This window comes from Aulonocara sp. 'chitande type north' Nkhata Bay, linkage group LG7, assembly GCF_057382095.1.
Source record: "Aulonocara sp. 'chitande type north' Nkhata Bay isolate Kocher_YH1m ecotype deep benthic linkage group LG7, A_spYH_male_GT1.1, whole genome shotgun sequence".
Classification (NCBI taxonomy): domain Eukaryota; kingdom Metazoa; phylum Chordata; class Actinopteri; order Cichliformes; family Cichlidae; genus Aulonocara; species Aulonocara sp. 'chitande type north' Nkhata Bay.
Window position 1 is genome coordinate 46,959,982 of NC_141350.1, and position 19,847 is coordinate 46,979,828.

Genomic DNA, 19,847 nt, shown 5'->3' on the forward strand with positions numbered 1-19,847 from the left:
TGAGAAACAGAGGGATACAGAGAAAAGAAGGCTAGGAAGATGGCCATTAAGGAGACATACTCTAAATCATGTTAGAGCAAAGCTGAAAGTGATAGCAACAAGAGGAGAGAGAGCAAACCGAGGGACCACAGGGGAAAACAACAGGAAGCACACTGGGGAAAATTGCTTTCCTCTTTCCCTCATTAGGAGAATTGAGGGGTTATACTCTTCTTAGAGGAAAAAAAAGACAGAGAGAGTATTAGATGGTGGGTGTGTGGTTTTGTTGGTGCCTGTTGATAAACAGGGATATGATTGATTTCATTACAGTGGTGTTAAGGCTTTGAATCTAAAAGTTTTAAGCACCAGGAGAAGAAAATCTCTCCACCAGTCCTCAATTTCTCCTTTGTCTTTGATCAATAGTAGACAGTGTCAGTGGTGCATCCCTCCGCTGCGTACACATGCAGACACACACAGACACACAAACGATGAATGTGATTTATCAGCTGGTCTTACACTCCCAGCTTGAACAAATGAGATGGTTGTTATAACCTGGGAACATGCATTGCAACATTTTGTCACACAGGCGAGCAGGAAACTGAAAGACAAACCCCAAATTTATGCACACATGCGTGTAAATCCTTCACACAACCATATACACCTACGGTCACACCCAGGGGGCAAATATAGAGTGGAACTAGGTTAAGTGAATATGAAATCTGAACAAACAATCTCGCTTGTGCTGAACTCTATTTAACTAGATTTAAGCCTGGATCCTTTGATACTGATAGAAATTGATATATAATTGTGGATGAGCTTTTCTAAAGGAATGCTAGCTTAATTTAACTGTAACTTTCACCCAAACCAAAACCGTGCCTTTCTTCGCACTTAGGTCTAGTCATATTTAATGATTTACTCTTTGGGCACTTGGTTTTTGTCCCCAAACGGGAGGCAGCGCCATACAATGTGACTGTTTAAACTAATTTATGTCCCTACAGCATGAGTAATTGTGCATACACACACACACTGACATAAACATCTCTGGCCTTTCTTTCTGCCGAGGCCCTTTCCAGTCTTTCTCACTGGTCACATTGTCTTCAGCTGCCTGGCGTCATGGGGCAAGTTACGTCAATGGCATTTTCTCTCTGAACCCTTGGATTCTAACAATAATGTCTTTACAAAAAAATTTTAAAAAACCCTCACATTTCTGCCCGCTGGCTGGTTTGTGTGATTCTTCTAAAGGTTGTGCAGGAGCGGCTATGTGCGGTGCTATTTTTAAGTTAACTCGATTGGAGGGTAATAGGGCTGGGTTTTGTTATCCGCTTCCAAGTTGGTGAAATACTGTATTCATTCAGTTTTCACACCCAAGAAATTATCCCTCCTCAGAGGTTTTGTTCATGTTCTCTGCTGACACTGTTTTGCTTTTTCTTTATATCACAGGCACCGTCAAAGCAAATAAAAGGAGAATAACAATGTATAAGAAATAAATAAAAGAAAAATAAAACAAACAAAACGAAAGTGGAAGTCACAGAAATAATGCAAACTGTAATATTTCTAAAAGAAACCTGTTCTTTGTATGAATATTTAAACCACACGTCAGCCACAGTGTACTGCTGATTTCATATTCTGGGACCTGTCACATTGGACTCAAAGACTGTATTTTAACGATAGCTGTAGATTCTGGATCTGACAAATCAAGGCAATGCAGTAGTGCCTTAACCATTTACAAGAAACACTTCAAACTTTTATTTATTTATTTATTTATTTTCAAAGTTAGTTAAATTATTGTATAAGTTTCAATGGGATTAGGGTTGGAGTTAAGGTTGGGGTTTGGTGTTACAGAGGATTTATGGTTTATCAAGAAATCTACGCTGTACCTACGTCGTAGCTACAAAATTCCCCAAAAAGTAACCTGACCTGCACGTTCTGTTTATTAAAGTCGATTTCTAGTGTGCGCTTCTTGCTACTTTTTGAATTTCTCAGTCATTTGCTTCTTCTATTCAATCTTTGTTTTCAGAAATCATAACGACAAAATACTAAAGACAAAGCTTCACAAAACACTAGATGATGTTATAGTGGGTATCCATCATTTATATACAGTCTGTGATTACTCAGGTTCACCTCCAACTAACACAGGATGCATTGTGAACATGCACAAATATGCACAAATTATGAATTTGGTGAATGACGATGTAAAGTCAGTAAAATCATGACAGTGTTGTTTTGACATTAGCTCTGCAACTGCAAATAATGCATGAAAGCAGTGGCGAAATATGTGCTGAATGCCTTCAGCAGATGCTTCAGCAGAGCAGTCATTTAAAAAATAATGAGTTGAAACCTTTGCCATATGTTATTTCACTGTAACAATAAGTTCTGGTGCTAAAATATTTAAAGCACTTCCATCTCTACTAATGACTGAATATCATTTCTTAAACATAAACATGCCCACAACCTGCATCTCCAAGGTTGAACTGGCTGTCAAGTAATCCTGTGAGATTGCTTTTATTATGCCGTCCTCCTTCGTGTGTTGTTAATGTGCACAATATTTCTGCAGCCTTGCAGAAATATGGAAATAAAAATTCGGAACATTTTATTGATGGTTGCAGGCAGCAGTAGCAGCACTATAGTTGTAATAGTAGGTAGCCTTGTAACACTTTAGGAGCTGCCCAATAATGTCACTTAATATGTTCTACCTGGGATGTTCTACCTACTAGCATCTCTTCCTTCATAGCCTGGTTACACTCGATGGTGTTTTTTTTGCCTCAAGTGGTGAAACACACAGATTCTACCTTTAGTAAGAACAGTTTTTTTGTATATTTATTGTGTTGTAGTAGTAGTATTGTGTTTTGTTGGAGGTTGTATGGCACATCTTTGATCTACAGACACTTTTCAGTTGTTCCCTTTAAAGGCCGGTCTACATATGAATCTGCTGGTATCAGCATTCACAATCGCTGATAAATGAAAATTAAGAAAGCAGCGAAGACACGGAAGAAACACTCTTCAGCTATGATGTGAGGGTTGATGCCGCATAATTTGTCCACCACATGCCACTCTGCAGTTTTCCTGTTAGCAACAGGTGTTTGGAAAGCCACAAACAGCAACAATCGGATGACTCAAGTAGAGTCGAGCAGAGTTAATCCACAACTTGTTGTGACAATAAAATAAAATTTCTTTTTTTTTTTTACCTTATAAAATGTTAGAGAAATCTGTTAGGTTTCGTGTGTCTGAAAAAAATTGGATGTTTAATCACTGACATATTGGTACTGGTCCAAAAAAATCCTATATTGATCGGGCTCTGGTTCTCTTGCTCCTTTGCTCCATGTTCCTTTGTGTATGTTCTCTGTTTTCTGTCCCCTTTTCGGCCTGACTACAGCAGAGGGCTCTGACAGACAAACGACTATTACTGTCTCATCTGTCTTCTCTCAGTGAAATCGAGAGCAAAAGAGGGCAGAGCATTGTGGTGCATGTAATGAGGCCATTCAGAGATTGATCATCTATATGGTTAGGTCCCCTCAGTGAGGTATTCATATTACATGATCCAATAACGGCTCTTAAATCTTTCGACCGCAGCTTGTCCTGGACAATGCATGTCAAAGCTTGCTTAATATACATTCGGTTGGCGCAGACATGGACACAAACATCCGATCAGCAGCAAACATAATATAGCTATCCAATTGTATGGAGAATGAGCTTCTCACACATAGAGACAGAGACATGTCTCTTGTAAGGTATGAGCTGTGATGACATACATAGAAAAGACATTGAAAAAACAGTCTTAATAATTAATGTACATATAAGTCTTGTAAAAGTCTCGACTCATGCTATGATTTACTTGTGTTTTTATGCAACAACCTGTGACGTGGTTTGAGCAAATGTTTTCACTTCATGCAAGTAAACAGTTTGGGCTGTGTGTGTGTGTATACGGCTAAATTTAGTGGAAAGTAATGTGGTTTACAAGTACGGTAGAAAAACAAGTTTGCTATCACTCTTGAGAGCGAGAGAGCAAGCTTTAATGGCATCCCATCCCCGAGGAGGTTTGCAATCGCCCCATATGGAAAAGAATTGGAAAGAACTACAGTACAGGCTACAGAAAGAGGACTTGGTAGCATTCTGGAGACCAAGCAAACACTCACAAGATCAGTTTTTCAGTTGTGGAATTTTATATTCAGTAAACAATGTGTCAGTCTGTTGTCTGTTGAGACAAACAAACTAAAAAGGGAGACTAAATAGGACTGGACATATGGGACGTCTTACACAAGGAAGAGTGCTTAATGCTTGACACATAAGAAAAAGATGATCTGAGAGAGGAAGATGGTAACACACAGCTTTTAGGTGAATACAGTTAAATATAGGTGCAGCACAAATGGGCAGGAATATAAAGATTCTCAATAAAAAGCAAGGCTGTGTTCTAAATAAAACAGGAAATACCAAAAATGCAAGTCAAACAAATGTTAATTCAAGAGCTGTGGTTGGTTCTCACACAAGCACAAGTGTGTTTACAAGTGGGGAGCATTTGGTTTGAATCTGTGGACAAAGGTAAGACCTGGGGATGCCCTTTGTGTGAGGTTTAACCTTTCAAATGAACTCCTTGCTCAAGAGTACACGTCAATACCCCGGAGCTGATTTCCCTTTAACGAGTGATGCAATGAGACCACGATTATGCTTATGAATTCCTGATTAAGAAAGTAGTCATGAGTTACAAAACTGTAATTCAAAAACAAGTCATTATCGTCATCAGTGAGGACAAAGGTGGCGCTCAGTCACAAGCTTGTGCCTGAGTAGTTGTCTCAACGTGATCACCATGCAGATTTAATAAAGAGTTGGACGAGGATGATGCTTCGAGTCAGTTTGGAATAAGGTTAACTTTGTTGTTATTCTCTGTTATCACCGTATTCATTTGATGTGTTCCCTCCGGGCTATAAACAGGATGTCTTCTCTTGACTCCTCAGACCTTACACATCCTTTGAAGAAATCAATATCAGATAAGCCAGTGAATAAAGGAGACTTTTGAATAGAGATAAATAGCATCATGCAGGCTTGTTGGGTGGGCTTGCATCACTTAGACAGCCACCCAAATTGCTGTTATAGTGATCCAGCAGTGAGTATGTATGAATAAGTTAACAGAGATGGAGGGAGTGGCAAAGACGAAGGCAAGAGAGGAGAAGTCACGTTCTGTTATTGGATGGTACAAAACATGTCCAACAGCAGTGCTAATTGAGATTAGCTGGATTTATTCAGGCTGCAGTTGGATTTGGCAAGTGTGATGTTGGACACTTTAGACCATTAGCCACCAGTATCACACTAAGTGGAGTGAAGTGATGCTCTTTAATGTAATGCCTTACTTAGAAATAAACAGGAGACAGGAAATTAAAGGAAAGGGGGAAAAGGAAGGAAAGCGATGAAGATGAAAGATGGCACTTTGTAATTGATAAGCGGGAGGGGTTTGGGGAAGCTTTTGGAAAATGCACAGCACAGCTGCTCCCCTGGGATAGGTCTCCTGTTGTTATGGTAACTGTAGGACAGAGGTCACATAATTGTTTGCGGGTGACCATTCACGATTGCGTGCAGTTTTCTGTAGTATCTGTATGAGAACATAATGACCTCGAGACATGCAGACCATCAGCACAAGAATATTTACTCTGATCATATTTGCCATCATGGAAATGTGAATATAGAACCACGGTATTCACTGCTCTCACCTGGTTCATACTGTCCCACCTGGTCTGCAGCGTTAGACTCAGCTGATGGTGTGGATCACAGATAGAGTTTTGTAAAGCACAACATTTAGATCATCATTGGACAGTTTGGTGGAACATACAATCCATGTACTGACTGTAAGTATTTATGGCACAATATGTAAAGGTGGGGAAATTTGGCAGAATTGGTAGCTGTAGGCGTTTCCAAATTTCAGCAAAAAATTACAAGTATGGCAATGTTGTATGTCTGCATCAACATGGTAAAAAAATGAATGAATCAATCTCACATCATACCAATCCAGTAAGAGACAATAATGTAAAGGTTGCAGTTAAGCATATCTTTGGTAGCATTCTTTCATTCAAAGGGAGTTGCCTTTATTTACTCAGGTAAAGTAGAGTCTCTGAAATTGTTGTGTCTTCACTATTGCGAAGATCAGTCCAAATACCGTTTTTTTGTTATAGTTTTCAACTGCTTGGTTTTATAGTTAAGGATAATCTAGCCTTATCCCAAATTTCTTTTAGTTTGAATTTGATGATTGATTAATATCTTTTTCTTCTCTTAATCTGAAAATTATGGGCTATTTCCCAAATTAAAATGGATTCTTAGAAAATGGAAGTAAAAACTTTATAAATTATATTACATTATAAATGTCATCATCTGCTGGTCCATTCCCCCCTCTTTGCTTAAGGCCCACGTAGAGTCCTTAAGCCTGTTCTTAAATTCAGTTAGCTGCTCTGGAGGCTGTAATGTTCACTCCAACTGCAGTCTTCGAGAGCTACTGTCCTGCAACTTTTAGATGCATCCCTACTCCAACGCAGCTGAATCAAATGGTTGAATTACGTCTTCAGCAAGTTTGGCAAAGGCCTGCTAACAAGCCATTCATTTGATTGAGGTGTGTTGGAACAAGGATGCATCTAAAAGCTGCAGGACAGTAGCTCCCGAGGACTGGAGTTGGAGACCCCTGCTCTAGAGAAACCCAAACTCTGTGCTTGAGTTTGATGTTTAACTCTGTGGAGGAGGTGTAAACCAATTGAAAAAATGCATATTCTTTCACATATTTGCATAAAAATGCATATTTGTTCACATATTTGTTCCACCAATCATGCATGATTGGTGGAACAAATATGTGAAAAATTAGAGATGGTGATATGCTGTTTTTCATTTGCCTGGACATTTAGCCATTAGCACGGTTGTGGTCATCACGCTGAACAGTTTAAACAACGTTTGTCTTTTCTGTCAGCGGAAAAAAGCGACGAGCAAGTACAGTTAGCTCTAATGGGAATGCCATTCATTTTGAAGTTATCTGGTCAAATGACAAATTAGAAAATAAATTGAAAGTTCGTCTTAATAATAATAGAGATATAAACCTGTTGATGTCTGCTTCAAAGTGTGTTCAGATCCATTCATCAGCTGTTGGGACTGTCAATTATTTATTTAGTTTTATTAAATTTTTACATTGTTAATTTTAGACGCAGGAAAAAAATGTATAAAACATGTAAAATTTCTTTTTTTATTCATTAATGAATGAAAACACCTGCTGGCTTCGTCTGGTTATCAAAGCATTAAATCATATTTTTTCTAAGTTCAGATTTTTGCTGTTTACAAATTCAGATCAGTATTGCTGTTGGCGACTCATTTGAATATGCCATTTCTCTTCAGAATGAATCGTTACTTTGAAGGGCCATACACATGACACCAGTGAGATTTATGAGATCCAGTTCAATTCAATTCAGGCTTATTTATATAGCAACAAATCATAACAGTCGCCTCAAGGACCCTTACTGTAAGGTAAAGAACCTGCAGACCCTACCTGGGAGAAGACGCCAACAATCACAGCAGGAACTTTGCAGTGAGGGGAAGGAAAAACCACTTCCTTTTAACATGAAGACACCACCAGCAGAACCAGGAACAGGGAGGGGCAGCCAAATGCTGCTGCTGCTGGGGGATGAGGGGAGTGACCGTAGGGAAACAGGACAAAACACAGACTTATGCCTGATTTAGATTCCTGTGGGGAACCTTTGTACGTAACCTACGTAAGTAGTTGATGTCATTGCCCACATTTATGCTTATTTGTTAATTACTGTGACGTCGTGCCAGACGATTTTTTTTTTTTTAAAAACTGCCGGGACCTTTTTATTCGTCCTGGCTCCTCGCTTTTCGTTTTTTTTTTTCCTGATATATGTTTGCCTCAGGTTTTTTTCTCTACTTTGTACATTCGCTCACATCCATTTCGGGAGTTTCAGCAAATTTCCTCCAGGAATCTGCTGACATTTGTGAGTCCTTATATTGACGCTGTGATTATTGTTCTTTATACTGAGGCAATGATTGTTATCATCTCATGGATAAATTCAGTGCTGCAGGATGTTATAGGATGCAATGAACAGGCCAATCACAGTAGATGTGGGCTGATTCTCCCCAACGTGTAGTTACATTTTTCGGGAGGTGCATGTCAGGTGACGTCATAAGATACAGCATACATTTTCCACTGAAGCATAAATTGGGAATAAGGGAGAGAAAAGAAACACATGGGGATTGAGAAGAGGTGTGTGGAAACAAAATGCTCAGTGCATCACAGAGCATCATATGAAGCAGTCTGAGCCTATCTCAACATAACCAAGGGATGGTACAGGGTCGTGTGATTTAGCCTCAACTATAAGCTTCATACAAAGATAAGATGTAAGATTCAGACTCCTCTCCTCAGCCCTTTTTCACTCACTTATCTCTTTTCTGTGCTGTTGCCATTCACTGACTCCCCTCCTCCTTTCCTCCTTCTGTTTCTGTTATCCACTTTGTCTCCTCCATCTATTCACTCTCCCACCCTGCATCTCACTCTCTCTGCCTTTTAGGGCTGGTTTTGTTTCCTTCCTTAATGAAGCAATGGTGGAGATTATATTCTGTTGAAACATTGATGACTGTGAAACACTTTTGGAACACGTGTACATGCGCTATATGCACACACCGCACACAGACGCAAACATAGACACAAAGGGCTTGCACGCCGCAGATGTCTCATGGCCCATTAGCCTGCGTGTTTCATTCATCTTTCAAGGCAGATTCAGGGAACAGACAATGTTAAAAAGTCTGCAGTGAAGTCAATGTCATATTTGGAAGGTATCTCAAAATTTATTGATATGTTTGTTCTTGGTCTTCGGCTTAAGACACGAGGACATGTTGCTTAAAAGGGGTTAATGATTTTTGTGCGTGTATGTGTGTGCTCGCTGTGGAGAATGTGAGAAGGAACAAGTGTATCTGACAGGACAGGTGGCTCCATTGTGTCTCTAGCCATATCTTCAATGGCCAGGGATTCGTGTGCATAAGACAGAGAGAGATGGGGTAGGCAAGGTGCAAAAATAGACTCCATATAAATCTCAGATCTAAATATGTGAAGAAACACAGAAGGAAAAAAATTATATATATCCCCAAACATCTTAGATTCCTTTGAAATCATCATGTTTATCCTGTGACAAGCCTTGTAACATGATTAAAAGTCATCCATTACTGTCAGTGACTCACTGCTATGACTTGCACAACATGAAGAATAAATGAACAGAGGCAAAGTAAGGAGAAGAAAGGATAAAGTGATAAGCTTTACTTCCAGTTTCCTCTTTGGCTTTTATGAAAGTGCATTTCATTCTAAAAATACCTCCTATATACCCTCTATCTCACCAGAGCTTATATTGGAGGTAATGGGGTCTTGATTTTATCTCTAGGCTACAGTGGACCATTTAGAAATGGAAGGTGAACAAGTCAAAATGTATAAAGAGTAGCATTAATTGTTGCATGCTCAAAAAAGTACAGTCTTTCAGTTTTAAGGTTTTACATATCAGGACATAAATCATCTTTAGTAGGTCTAAACTTGGGTGTATACAACCTTCAGGGAACTACAAAACATGATTTATTATACAGTGTCAATATTTATTCAGCAGACACGAAGCCAAAATGCAGAAGCCATGTGTGAGAAATTAAATAAGTCCTGTGATTCAGTATGTTTTGAATCGCCTTTAGCACCAGTAACTTGAAGTAATTGTTTTCATGTAATTTCATGATTCTTTCACATTGTTCTGAAAGGATTTTGGCCCGCCCTTCTTTACAGCGTCGCTTCAGTTCATTGAATGTTTACAGGTATTCATTTACACACAGCTCTCTTAGCTCTCTTCAGTCCTACCACAACATTTCAATAAGGTTGAGGTCTGGATTTTGATTGGATCATTGATTCTTTTCCTTTTCATTCATTCTTTTTCGGCTAGTGTGCTCTGGATCATTGGCCTGTTGCATGACCCAATTTGAGCCTCATTGCTTCACACATATAACACACTTTGGTATACAGAGTAGTTTATGCTCAACTCACTGACTGCAAGGTGCCCAGATCCCGTGGCTGCAAAACAAAGCCAAGTTTCATACCCAGGTGGTATGAGGTGTTGTCATTGATATGCTGCGTTGGAGGGCGCTAAACACTAACATCTTCACTTTGGTCTCATATGTGCAGAGGACATTGTTCCAGAAGTCTTGTAGCTTACTTGATGCGTCTTTGCAAACCTAAGCTGTGTCACGACTTTCTTTTTAGAGGGAAGGTGCTTTCTCTTAGCAGCCGTTCCAAACAGGCGATACTTGTTCAGTCTTTTTCTAATCATGCTGTCATGGAGTTTGACATTTACCATGCTAACTGGGGGCTGTAGAGTCTGAGATGTAGCTCTTTTTTTTCTTCAATTTCTCCGAGCAGTGTAATCTGACCTTGGGGTGAATTTCCTGAGACGTCTTGGGAATAATGGCTACTGTCTCGAATGATTTCTACTTATTATGAACTTCAAATTGCTTGGAAATGATCATATAACCCTTCCCAGATTGATGATTAGCAATAGTTCCTTCTCTATAAATCGTTGTGTTAATACACGCCTGAATGCTTCAAATAGGCAAAGTGCCAAAGCATCAGCCTTTACTGAAGCGCTTGCAGTGCACTTGCTGATGATCAATTAATCAAGTGCATTTGATTAACAGCACCTGGCTGCTAATTACCCTGTTAATTCCCAAAGAAGCAGTAAGACTCTCTTTAATTTTCAACACTGCTTCTGCGTATTTTGTATTAGTTTTTGTTTCATATTCAGATTATTTTTTATTATGTCATGATATGTAAAAACGCTAAAATTAAAAGAGCGGTTATTTTCTTTTTAAAATAACTGTAGAGGCCAGGCACATCATCCACTAAGAAACAAAAAACAATAATGGCTGATTTATGTACTTAGTATCCATATTCTTATCTTATCTTCTGCACAAGGGCAGCAATGGAAGCCGTTAATGTTAAAACATTTTGGGATTTTGTTTATGTTTGGTGCTGAATGAAAGAGCACCTTTTTCTGTAAATATGGGCCAAAAGTTTAGACAAAAATACAACCAGGCCAATTGTTTCCGCAGAAACTAATTTGAGCTGTGTAAGTACACAAACGTCTTGTGAAATATCATGAGAACTGCCTGAGAGGAGGCAATATTATCTCCAGTTAGAGCACTGCATCTTGTGACTGCAGCTTGTCATCATAGTTTAACTTGGCCAGTACAATGAGGCCCTTCACAAGACTTGATGGAGACTTAAACAAGTTAAAAGTGATTCTGTAAACTTGGAGATCTGGGATTTAACAGGTAGATTTTATTTTTGGTACTTTTTCTTGGACCACTGTCATTGTCCTATGGTAAATTATTCTATCTTGGGTCAAGGGCCCCTCTGTATAAAGTCTTCTGGTTTCAGGAAGGTGTCTCTGAACCATATTTAGTGGTGAACACCTAACACATGTTAGGTGTTCCTGATAAGAAGAACAGAAAACAGAATTAAAATGCAGCATCAACACATCCCACTAAAAAGTTTCAACTTTGTAAATGTTTCCTATACTCAGACTGATATGTTCAGCATCACCGACTACTCTGTGACCTTTTTATAAAATGCAAATTAAAATATGCGGGCATGAATGATGTGGGCCAACTCAAAAATGATTTTGGAAGGATGTTAAAAGGGATGGATTGCCAAGTGCATGGGAGGAGGATAAGCATTGTGCTGTTACACACACATTCACATTAGTGTGTGACAGGGTTATTATGTTAGGCCTTGGGAAATGGGTGACGGCAGTGGTCATGTGGACTACAGCTATACTTTCAAATGTTTTGAAACATCGCAGGGGAGATAGATGGATGAAAAGATGGGTGGCTGTTTGTTTGTTTTTTAATGTAGGAGTAATCTCATTAGTTTCTGCAAGAGGTTTGGTTTGTTTTCTATTCCACTGCCTCGAGGGCACAGTACCAGTTTAATTTGACTGAGTCACTGCAGCAAGCTTGAGTGTAGTGCAGCAGCCAGCAGCACTGGTGAACTGAATAGTAGTATATCACAATATGAACTCACTTGCACTAATATTACAGTATAGTGTCTGGCATTTTATCATTTGATGCAATGTTGGGGACAAAAATTACCAGTGAAGTTGTTTTGTATGTCTCTTTTCATACCTTGGAAGCCCCAGAGGAGTATCTGAGATTTCCTTTGCTTTACCTTGGTCCACGGTGTGCTCTCTCTCATGACATGGTTGTAAGCATTCCAGATGTGGGATGCGTTCCTCCGTCTCCTCCAGGTGGCGCAGCCAGGTCATGATAGTCTCTATGCAAGAATTTGCAGGAGCATTATTGCTTTAAATGGCACTGTGATCATCCCAAAAGACACTGTTTTGTCTTGTCTCGTCCTGCCAGTATAACTCAACATCATTATAGGAGTATTTCAAACCAAACTGAATGAAAGTGTTAAGTGGGTTTATCCAAACAGCCTGAGGCTGACTATTCATTCTCTGTGTCTTTCTTTTTGTCTTTTCCTCTCTTTCCAGATGTTGGAGCCTAAGGTGGATGCCCCTTCATGTGAACTGGGTGGAGTAGGAGGAGATCGAGGAGGTGTATGCCTCCATCTGCCGACACGTAGCTCAGAAGGGGAGGAAAGCAGCCTGTATCCCTCCAGTCCCTCTGAGCCCCCAACGCTGGGTAGTCCTCACCCCTCAGAGCCACTCACCCCTCTGGATGAGGTCTACATGCCCCTTAGAAGTCTGGTGGGATCTGACGAGGGACTTAAGGTACCTCCAACACCACCGCCTTCCACTGAGGGTGAGGATTCCAAGAGCATAGAGGGGCATGAGATGGAACTCTGGAAGGACAGGAAGGATGAGGAGAACAAGCCAGAGGAAGAGGAGGATGAAGAGGAAGAGGAGGCCGGCAGAAAGAGTGTTGGGAGCGAAGGCTGCGAGAAAGAAGATGAAGGAGACGAGGAAGGAGAGAGGAACGAGGAGGAGGTGAACTTAAACCTGGTGGTGTCAAACACAGATGAGGACAATGTCTCAGAGCCGCCTGACACCAACGCTCCCCCTTCCTCCTCCTCATCTTCGTTTGTTATCCCGGAGCTCCGCCTTGACCGCTCCTTTAGCGCCGATGCCCTTTCTTCACCCAACACTGACGAAGAAGAGTACGATGAAGATGAAGACGAGGAGTCTGAAGAAGAAGATGATGAAGACGACAGCGACGATGCCTACCTGCAACGCAGTGACAGCAAGCGCCGAAGCATGGTAGAGGGTGCCACGTGTGAGAAACACGGAGGAGGGGGGCTGAGTGTGCAAAATTCCCTCCGCAGGCGCACACACAGCGAGGGCAGCCTCCTGCAGGACCCCCGCACACCTTGCTTCACTTCTGACAACGCCATCAACTGCCTAGAAACTGGAGGGGGATCCCACAAGGGCGGCTGGACACTCCCGTCACCTAAAACCTTGAAGAAAGAGCTGACCAAGAATGGAGGCTCCATGCATCAGCTGTGTATGCTATTTTCTGGGAGGAAGGTAAGCAACGTCACTGTGAAATACCAGTGAGGCACAGAGAGAACAGGTCACGAAGTACAAGCAACAAGAAACACACACAAACAAGCACTGCGATATTGACCAGTGGTGTTTCAGCTACTCCTCCTGAATAGCCCAGTTACTTTCCAGTGGTTTTAGTGAAAAGGGTGACATCAAGTGGTAAAGCAGAGCAAATGCATGCTCTACCTGGTGTTATAATTACATCAGCTTGTAATTAACACTTATAATTATTCACAGATTGCTCACATTTACATACAAAACACTTTAATGCTGATTGTTAAATTTTCATAAATTTCAAATGACTGTCTCATTGGCTCTCTAATGTTGTTATGTAAAAATCTGTAAAAGATCCAAGAATACTGTGAAATTATAGCATTATCTATAATAGCAGTGTGTTTCCCACATCTCATACCAATCTGTGTAAGTTTTAAGAGTCAAGAATTGTAGAAAATTGTAAAGGTAACAAACAAAAATAGAATAGTGCAATAATGAAATAATTTATGGGCTCCTATTTGAGAAGGATTTCTGCAGTTTGAGATTAAGTGCCGGTAAATGTTGTTTCACTTGTCCAGCAGAGGGTAGCATGCATCGTATTGTCTTGCCTTATGCAGCTCACACTCAGTAACAGAAACAGTTGTGCTTTTTCTCACTTTGCTCATGCCAGTGTTGAGTAGTGCTAACTGAGAAATTATTCTGTCTCATGTTCCTGTTCACTATGAAGTAATAGGTTTTTTATTTGTCCTTAGAATTATCACACTGACGGTGCACACGGACGATTAATCATCTGTGCCACCGTTTCTTCCAAAACTATTTATAGTGCTGGTCTGCACACCTGTACACATGTTTCAGAAGAAATAGTTTGGAAAAAATGAGAAAGAAAGAAAAGAAGGATCAGAAAAATGTATTAAATGGAAGGAAAATAAGTCAGTGATAGCAGAACTCAGTAGGCTCTAACAGAGCTGATTAAGTGCTTGCTTTATCAAAAATACTTCTCCTCTTTATCTGCCTCTCCCTCCACAAGTCTGTCAGCACACTCGGCAGCCTTAAATGGCAAGGTGTGTACACTGCACAGGGAAGGAATGCAGCAGACGGAGCTGCAGGCTATTGGTCTTGGCAGATTCAAGGGTAATTTTACTACCTCTTGCCGTCATGGATACAGTTCCTTTGAGGCTTTTGTTTCCATTATTTAAAATGACATCTTCAGGCGCAGTGTGTGTGTGTGTGTGTGTGTGTGTGTGTGTGTGTGTGTGTGTGTGTGTGTGTGTGTGTGTGTGTTTTAGTTAAAGCTATCTCTATTTGGTTTGCAGTGTTATGCTGTTACAGTAGGATGAAATCAGAACCACTTATCAGAACCATTTAGCCACACGTGGTGGGGACTTTAATTAATTTAGAATCATTAACCTTGACATTGTTTTTGGAGGTAAAACAAAGAAACAAACAGAAACAGTGTATACAATGTTGTCTGATCGTGTTTGTTTTAAACTTGCAGTGAAACCTTAGCTTCACTGATTACATTGTTTTATTACTATTTGAATATTTGACGTGCCACATCAGTTATCATACACTATAAGATACTTTGCACACAACTCAGTGCGCTGCAGGTTGGTGTGTGCGCGTTAGAAAGTGTGACAGACGTGTCTGGCCTTTAACAAGCACCAGGCGTCCTCCTGTCTTTCTTTCCGTTCTGCACCTTTTCTTCTCACTTGATGTTTTTAGTGGCCTATCATCAGTGCAAAGAGAGCCAGGGACGGACAGAGAGCAGGTCAAGAAAAATAATGTCAGTTTGTTTGACTGTGAGATTTTTCTTGCTTACTGCTTCAGTGAAACGGTAAGCAAGGACCGGACCGGTGAAAAATTTGAATATACTTTTGTCTGTTTCTTTTTAATCCTCGCATTTTTGCCTCTCGACTTTTCAACTGTTCATGTTTTATCCATGCAATGAACCTGATCTAGCTCAACTGTTTATAAATGTAAAAGTTCTTTGGTGTCTTTTCACATTCCAGTAGTTCCTGTGGTATTTTATGGTATTACATAAACTTTATAAGGCATTTCAATCAAAGACAACAGAAAGCAAAATTATAGCAATAAACATTTTAAAAAGTTTAAACCAGTAATACTTAAATTTGTGTCTTAACCAAGTAGCCAGTAGTAGTGCTCTTTCAAGGTGCTTGGTGCTTGTTTTATGTCACCGCACGAACAAAATACTTTATGAGACAGAAAGTCAAATTTGATTTCAAATAATTGTTAGTCATCTATGTAAAATAATTTTATTTTATTTTTTTACCATGAATGTGGTAAACAATATTTTTAATTAGTTTTTTTAAAGTTTAATTTAAAAAAGCTAAAATTGTTCTATGTAAACAACCAAAACAAATGGAAACCAGAGATGATCAAATTATCCTTTTTTTTTTTACAATAGTTTTTACAGAAGGAGCTAAAACCAATAAATTGTATTTCCAGTGAGGTCATTACATTGACTCTCATCTCGCTGCACAGACACCCACCCCCTCGCAGATGTCGCTGACATGTGAGGATCTAACCCAAGCAACCCAAAGAAAGAAAGAAAAAATCTGTTTACGGGGCTTAAATGTTTGTTTGGATTTTGAATAAATATCGCCTCTCTTTACAGATGTTGGGTGGGGAAACTATTTCAGTGTGTTTACTGAATGTGTGTGATGCTTACATTCTTGCGTTGACATAAGGATGGCCCCAGGCAGATAGTATAAAATGAACACTGATGAAAACAAATTAGTATGTATTTAACATTTAACATCGGTGTAGTTTGGCATGATGTTATGGACACCTCTGACAGTCGTAAAAATGGTCTCAGCGTACTTCCAGCCCAATCACTGAGGCCGACTTGCAGTTTTCTCTCATGCAAGGCAGTTTCTGTAGCTGTCCAGCATTATATAACATTAACTCCCCCCCTCTTACTTTTACATGAAATAATAAAAACAGTTGTTTAACATTATTTAGCATTATTTAAAGAGAGAAAAAAACATATTGTTGGCTTGAACATAACTTAAAAATTCAGTACGTATGCAGATGTTTTCCAGTAATGTTTGTGCACTGTGCACATAATCAGGCCGTCCAGTTCTGTTGTGTTGGCTCCCGCACAACTAATTTAATATTATAAAAATATATATATTTTTATAACTAATGTCTAAAATATAATTGGGAGAGTAAAGCATATGTATTATGTTAAACAGGTTGAACGCTAGAAAAACACTCATTGAGTAGAAAAGATAGTTAGGGTTAAGCACACATTAAAGAGGTTAAAACAATAGAACACACAGCTGTGTGTTTGGAGTGACGTACCTTCAGAGAAAAGATTGGCTTCTGTTTTTCTCGCCTTTACATAATACTTTCTGTGCTGTAATAATAAGCAAGAAAAACATTTACAGGAACTTAAATATTCTATTTTAAGGTGACACAGAAAAATATGAGTAAAGCCCCAGCAATTTTCCACTAGAAAAACTATTCTATTAATCCTTGTCTCTCATTATTCCTCAGGCCCTAAGTTGCATATTTGTTAATTTTAGCTCAAAGGTTATAGGACTCCATATCAAGATTTTTGTGTTTATCTCATATGGCTCAGCGCATGACCGGGCCTAAGAATAGGGTTGGTTGTTTGTTTTTTTTTTACTGAATGAACTAAATAAGTTATTCACGGAAACTGTTTAAAAATATAGTGTATTGATGAGTACCAGGCTCATCTCAAGTGTTTTGTTTCAGCATAAGACAAAACAGGCGCCACAGGTAATTTGCCAGGTGCCAAGGCGCACATCACAATCGGCACGTATCGTCTGTGAGCACTACGACCCACTGAACACAGATGGCGTTGTGGACAAAAGCGTGGGTTTTCTTGATTTTGTTGTACAGTAGTTGGCCTGGATGGGACAAAAGGCCACAGTTCAAATGCACGCAGGGCACAGCCAGTCCACTGCAATGCTAAATGAGTAACATGTAAATATTTACTGAGACTGAGCAAACTTTCAGAGCAGTCAACACAGCATCCTGTCACCTCCTACTTATTGACAAAAAAAATGTGAATGAACTGAATGCAATGTTTTTTTTAGGTTGTGCTGTGTTACTCCACAGTTTACAGCAAACTTTAATGGTGGAGAGTCCATAATGTAAATGTAATGTGAGTGTCCATGTACGTTTCCAATAAAGGGAAAAAGGAGTTATGTAAGTCTGAACAGGACTTTTTCTTTTTTTTTAAATTTGGGAACAATTTATTATCTCTTGTTGTGAAATCAGGGACATCTCCCTTTGTCTTTCGGTGAAGTCTTCTGTGCTGTCTGGAAAGTTCCAGAGAGATGTTATGTCATTCTCCCCTATCCCTGTCTCTGTATGTTTGATTGTTCATTTGTTTTTTAAATTTTGACTTAAGCAGGAAGAGGAATGCACAGTTGGGGAGAAAGTAACCGCACATACCCACAAACCCGAGGTGGCACATATATACGTCTAAGTCTATATACATATTTCTGCATCAAACAATCCCTTAGTCACTCTGTATGCAAACAGAGAGCTTTATTTCATTCTTTCTTATTCTTTTTTAATGATTCATCTTCACTCCCAGCCATATTGTAGCTACATTACAGAACAACACACAGCCAAGAGGTCCTCTTGCATTCTCCTTCAATTTTTCCACATAACAGTTTCCATTTGTTTTATTTACAACATTGGCCTGAACTGTTTTGGCATATCACGAGAAGTTATGGCACTTGTAAATCACACACACACATGTACCCACACACAGTGCCAGTGGTTTTCCTACGGCGCACTGTTTTAATGCTGTGATTTTCATGGAGTCACTTTCTCAACTGACTTTTAACATCTTATAAAGCAAGAAACCATGTGGTAACTTAATTGCCTAATGAAGAATAAAATATTCAGGTTGAAGCTGCAGGTCCCATACAAAATGTCTCTATCCACACCAGCAGATAAAGTGCTTTGGAGAGATGAAAATGAAGTTTATGTTGTCGTGCAGAGTCCATTAGCCCAGATAATATAATGCTATCTACTTATCCAAGTTAGCCTGCCTAAAATGACTTCACATCTGCAAGCCACTTTGCAAACCACTTTCCCTTCAGCACTGGCTTTTCATGCTTAGTGAATGAGGCATGCAGTGTTCTGTGCTGGCATCTCAAAAGAGCTGACAGATATTAATAATTGTAGATTACTGACATATGATTAAATGTTGTAATATGTAAAAATGTATCTGTCTAACATAATCCTCTCTAAAAGCACAGTATAGATAAACTTGATTAAACTTGTGCTAGGCCAGCTTAGAGCATCCAGAACCAAACATGTATGCTGTGGATGTTTCAGTGCTGAGTAGAGGCTTTCCTGTTGCAATGTGCATTTTAACTAAGTTAAACTAAGTTCAGTAGAAGTTCATAATATTCTTATTGGCTTTGAGAATGATGTTATTGCTTACATCCACTCCTTAAACGTTTGTTAGAAGCTGTTTCTCGTAGCTCTACGAACACCATTTTAACATGTGGAGAAATTCCAGGCTTGATAAGTGTACTTTAACTAATTCATACAAAAGTAAAGTAGTAGAATACAGACACATAAAAAGTGTGTCTGATTTAAAAATGTAATCTTTGTTAAAGATCTCAACGTTCATACTCCAGTGCTACTACTTAACCACTCATTCATGGAGTTGTGCATTTTTACAAAACCCCCACAACAAAGGCTAGCTAATCCTGAGTAATTATGCTTGCATTATCCTTGTTTATTTGTTATCAGTTGTTTGCCTGTTTGTGACTGTGCCTGAATTTTAATGGGGTTCGTGACTAGTTACTCTTCTGAACTGTGCATGAAGGAGTGCTCTACACATGTCAATACCAATGACTGTAGAGGACCCTGTCTCAGTAATTGTAACAGACTGCCTGACACCTGCTTCCAGTACCAACACTTAACAAAGTTAGTGACTTTCTACAGTATGAAGAACCAACACGGGAGACCTAACAGACCTAACTGACTGAGAGCTAGGAAATCACTGGAGAGTATTGTTTCAGTTGTCATCAGCTTGATGACTAATACAATATCGCGTTATCACTTGCATCTCGGGAATATGCAAGACTTTGAGCAGTATACAGGAATGACCATCAGCATTTGCTCAGTGACCTATAAACTAATTACTGCGCAGAGTGTTTGATGATGCTTTTCTTTCGTCAGACACGTTGCCCTGATGTCAGAGCACTTACTAGAAGAGCTCAGTTCAGCAGACCCGCACTGTCTCCTATAGTGTATTCTCTTTGGTCGGTAAATGTTGGGACTTTGGATGCTATCACTGGC

At 39.5% G+C, this 19,847-nt stretch overlaps 1 protein-coding gene across 3 annotated transcripts in view; it reads left to right on the plus strand.

Moving 5' to 3' along the window:
* rgs3a (regulator of G protein signaling 3a) overlaps nt 1-19,847 on the plus strand; it is a 115,514-nt gene that overhangs the window by 60,529 nt on the left and 35,138 nt on the right. For all 3 annotated transcript variants that reach the window (XM_086300858.1, XM_086300856.1, XM_086300857.1), the window contains one exon: nt 12,525-13,517. In XM_086300858.1, the coding sequence (XP_086156984.1) occupies nt 12,525-13,517 (993 nt within the window). The remainder of the gene's footprint in view (nt 1-12,524; nt 13,518-19,847) is intronic.